Raw genomic sequence first — 4,417 nt, 5'->3', positions numbered from 1 at the left:
CCTAAAAGTTCAGAAGCTGACTGCAAACTTTTACTGTTGATGGCACTAGTCATTACTTTATTCCTGCAAAAAAAGCCTTTCATAGGTTTTGAAATGAAGTTTACATTCACCGAGATTGCAGTCACTGTGGACTAAACTAGTATATGTCCTGTTAACATTCCTAAAATATTCATGACCTGCTTGGACTGGCATTGCTGGTCTCCTGTTGTCTATCTGTTTTTATATCAGAAACGTGGGGAATTCATGCTCAACTTAAGTAAATTTGTTATCTTTATACTTGTTGCCAGCTGGACAAGTGGCCTTATCAGAAGGAATTGTTACCAATGGCAGATCCCATTATTCACCCATGATTTGTTTTCATTAACACTTTAGTAATGTTACTATTAAATACCTAAATAAATATTGGTGTAGTCATCAAGAGCCAACATAGGCAACAAATGCAATCAATCAGGAATTTTGTTCTGATTAAGAATTTTGCTTCTGGGTAGGGCAGCATTCCATTAAGTAGTTAGGTAACATCAAAAGATGTGAGTATTGTAATGTGATTTTATTACTAAATATTTTTATAATTATATATTAGTTCTTTTTAATTCCTAGAATCGATGTCCTGTGACAGATGCTTCTTTTATTTCCCAAATTACATTCAGTTGGTTTACAGAGTAAGTAAAACTAATTGTTTACTAAAAGTTTTGTTTGCTTAATTTAATGTTATATATGGAAATTCTAATTAAACAATATAAATAAAGAGAGGTGTTTTGCAGTGTAAATATAGTGTTCATAAAGTATTCATGCATTCATTGTATTTAATTGTCACTTCATACATATTGATAAGTTTTGACTTTGGTGAGCAGATTGCATTGCTATATAGGGTGACCAGACTAGTTTTGGAGTTTCCTGTCCATCTTTTCCTTCAAATTTGAGTTAAACGTGGTATATTCAGTGACATGGCAACAAAAGGGAAATAAACTTCCATATCTAGTTTGAAAAAGATGAACTGAAAGCATAGAGGCAATAAAGATAATGTTGTCAGGAAGGGACAAGGATACAGACGTTTACTGTAAAGCAAATATTGTAAATGTGACAAGCTATTACTTTAATATCTATAACAAAACACAGCTGAATTATGTTTTTTTTTAACCTTGAGGATCTGTAATAATCATCTATATTCAGTAACTGGCCAGCTTTATTAGTGCAAAGAGAAAACATATATTATGTGTGGTGCAGAAGCAGCAGATAGCGTGCTTTTATGTAATCAAAGTAAAATTAGAAGAGTATCAACATCAGAATTCAATGTGTTGTGCATTTAGAGATTCTCTTCAGGAAACCATGGTTGAAGAGACATTTGATAAACAATCTGTTGCACAGAGATAACCAGACAACCTAGTAAATCTAGTAAGGCTTAATAAATACTGTGTTAGACCCTTCAAAATGCTTCCTCCTAAAAGGTAGATTCGGATGTACAAAATCTCGGGCTTAACCATCCTTGCAGTTTTTTTTTGCCCGAGCGAAGGTCGGGCTTAACTGCAAGGTGGTTAATATCTATAACAAAACACAGCTGAATTATGTTTTTTTTTAACCTTGAGGTTCTGTAATAATCATTTATATTCAGTAACTGGGCAGCTTTATTAGTGCAAAGAGAAAATATAATATGTGTGGTGCAGAAGCAGCAGATAGTGTGCTTTTATATAATCAAAATAAAATTAGGAGAGTAAATAAAAAATAAAAATATCAACATCACAGTTCAATGTGTTGTGCATTTAGAGATTCTCTTCAGGAAACCATGGTTGAAGAGACATTTGATAAACAATCTGTTGCACAGAGATAACCAGACAACCTAGTAAATCTAGTAAGGCTTAATAAATACTGTGTTAGACCCTTCAAAATGCTTCCTCCTAAAAGGTAGATTCCAAAGATACATCCTTATCTCTTTATTCACCTTTTGCAGTCTGAATAAGAAATGTATAAACATTATAATGTATGTATTTTTTATGATCCCTCTATTGTCCTCCACCTTTCTGTCTTATATATTCTCCTTACATGTGCCTCTAGATTCCCTTGTGAACTTGACTCTGACCAAACTTTTTTGAATTTCCACCATGGTGGCTTGATTATGTAGAATTTACTTATTGCTGGTGTTTGGCACCTCTCATTCACTTTTGGTCTGTGTATCTGCACTAGTATTATCTTTATCACCTTCAAAACTCAATAAGCAGAAAATTCTGATGTTGGCAGTAGTACTATATAACCCTCTCACTTTATTGTTTTTATATTTTTTTAATGAATATTTTTAAAGAATAATGTTCAGAGGTTACAAACAACCATTAAAAGCTGAAGACATTTGGTCCCTAAGAAAATCGGACACAGCTGAAGAAATTTTACGGAAGTTCTCAAAAGAGATACAGAAGGAATGGTATAAAACAAAGCCGTAAGTGTCTTTATTTTTTTTTAAAAATACTGTATCGATCATTTTTTTCTATTACTTTGATAATCTAATCATTACATTTTTTGTTGAAAAGTTTAAATGTTCAATACAAATGTGTCCTAATTTCACATTATGGGGCATATTTATAAAAAAGCAAATCCGACATTCACCCAACTTTCTCTGATAGAGATTTTTCCAGGTCCATGTATTTCAATAGCGGTAATTGATTCGCCACCAGGAATGCTTAAGTAAATGTCAGATTCATTACATTAAATATAAACCATTTTGTAGTTTATTAGGACTATACATAATTTGGCATACATACAGTGTTCCTGCTTTGCAGTTTTCCAACCCTTTGCTAATTACAGTACAGTCTTGAAAAAGTAAGCAAATTTGGGTTGTGCCCATTTGTTTTTTGACTGCCTTTTAAAATTCTAAAGCTGCGTACCCACGTCAGATTTTTCTCGCCCGATAATCGGCATCGGCCAGATATCGAGCGAGAATCTGGCGTGTGTACAGTCGGCGTCGTTCATCGTCCATGGATCCGTCCTGGCGGTTCCACGAACGATGAACGACGACCGATCCAAATGCAAGGGAAGGGGGAGAGCGCGCAGCAGGGTGCCGCTTCGTCGTTCTCCCCCCTCCCCTCTCCATAGAGCAGAACGGTGCTGTACATACAGCATCGTGCAGTCCTTTGTCGTTGGAAAGGATCGTGAAGGATCCTTTCCAACGACAAAAATTGCACGTGTGTACGCAGCTTTACTCTTTCATTTCATCCTGCACATTCACTTCTCAAACAATTATGCACATACTGCCCCACTCCTTGCTAGCTGATGACCTTATCTACGGCTTATCAATGTGCTCGCTGTGTGGAAGAACTTGAGAGCTTGTGCTCACTGGGGTGACATTGCACATCAGGATATCTGTATAGTGTTAGATGAGTGGGAACAACAGGCTTGGCATATAACTGGCACTCTGTAACCTCGGCTGTCGTTGTAATGGCATTGAAGGTGTGTTGGTATCCTTCAAAGTACAGGTTGACATTCAAAAATCCGGCCATTGATAATCCAGTTGCTTCAGATTTCTAGCATGGATTTTGGGGCGCATTGTTACATTTACACTTTTTCCTGGAGGCGCTGTTTATGTTTTGATGGCGCTGTACTCCACAATCAGCTGTTGGGTCTTGCTTGCACTTGCTTTCCTGCTCATTCCTTCTCATTTATTTGCTGCTGTATAGCCCTATTATGGATTCAGCATCCATTTACACTGTACAGGAACTAATTTTCTGTTAAATATATACAGCATATATAACCATCAAAAATCCAGAATTTTCGAAAATGCCTGATTTTTGAATGTCAACCTGTATTTCATACAGTCACTACAGACAGTCTCTCTCTCTCTCTTTTTCTGTGTCTTTGCCTACCATTGTCTCTTTCTCTGCTGTCTCCTCCATACTGATTCAGTGTTTTAGAGTTCCATGTGCCATACTCCATGTTCCAGTACCTTCCCATCATTACCTTCTTTTTCTGTTCATTTGTTCATTACCTCAATTCCTGCTGCTTTTCTGGTTATAGGAGATGAAAGGCAGAGATAGAAAGAGTGAGAGAAAGAACTATCAGCTCTGGGGTTCCTATAATATTGAAGCAGTTTCTGAGAAAGGCTAAGTACACACGTGCAATAATTGTAATAACAAACGATTGCACGATGCATAAATGAGTGTTGTACATAGAGCACCGTCATGCCACTAGCTGTCCCTCAAATAGACTTACAATCTAATGTACCTATCATAGTCATATGTCATTAACACAGTTTAGGGTTAATTTTGGGGAAAGCCAATCAACCCAACTGCGTATTTTTGGAATGTTTGAACCCCGGAGGTTTGAACCTGAGTGCGCTGCAAAGGCCTGAGTGCTAACCTTTTATCCACAGTGCTGCCCAAAGTGTATTGCAATTTTTGTGAACTCATAAAAGTGACAGAAATCTCTTTTTATCACA

The 4,417-nt window shown here is 36.5% G+C and overlaps 1 protein-coding gene across 1 annotated transcript in view; it reads left to right on the top strand.

Annotated features, from left to right (window-relative positions):
* The window catches only part of LOC140336131 (multidrug resistance-associated protein 1-like), a 66,170-nt gene that overhangs the window by 22,510 nt on the left and 39,243 nt on the right, over positions 1-4,417 (top strand). The window contains 2 exon segments of the mRNA XM_072419186.1: positions 598-659; positions 2,294-2,425. Of these exon segments, the coding sequence (XP_072275287.1) occupies positions 598-659; positions 2,294-2,425 (194 nt within the window).

The sequence above is a fragment of the Pyxicephalus adspersus genome, chromosome 7 (genome assembly GCF_032062135.1).
Source record: "Pyxicephalus adspersus chromosome 7, UCB_Pads_2.0, whole genome shotgun sequence".
Classification (NCBI taxonomy): domain Eukaryota; kingdom Metazoa; phylum Chordata; class Amphibia; order Anura; family Pyxicephalidae; genus Pyxicephalus; species Pyxicephalus adspersus.
This window is presented reverse-complemented; position numbering and strand designations above follow the sequence as displayed.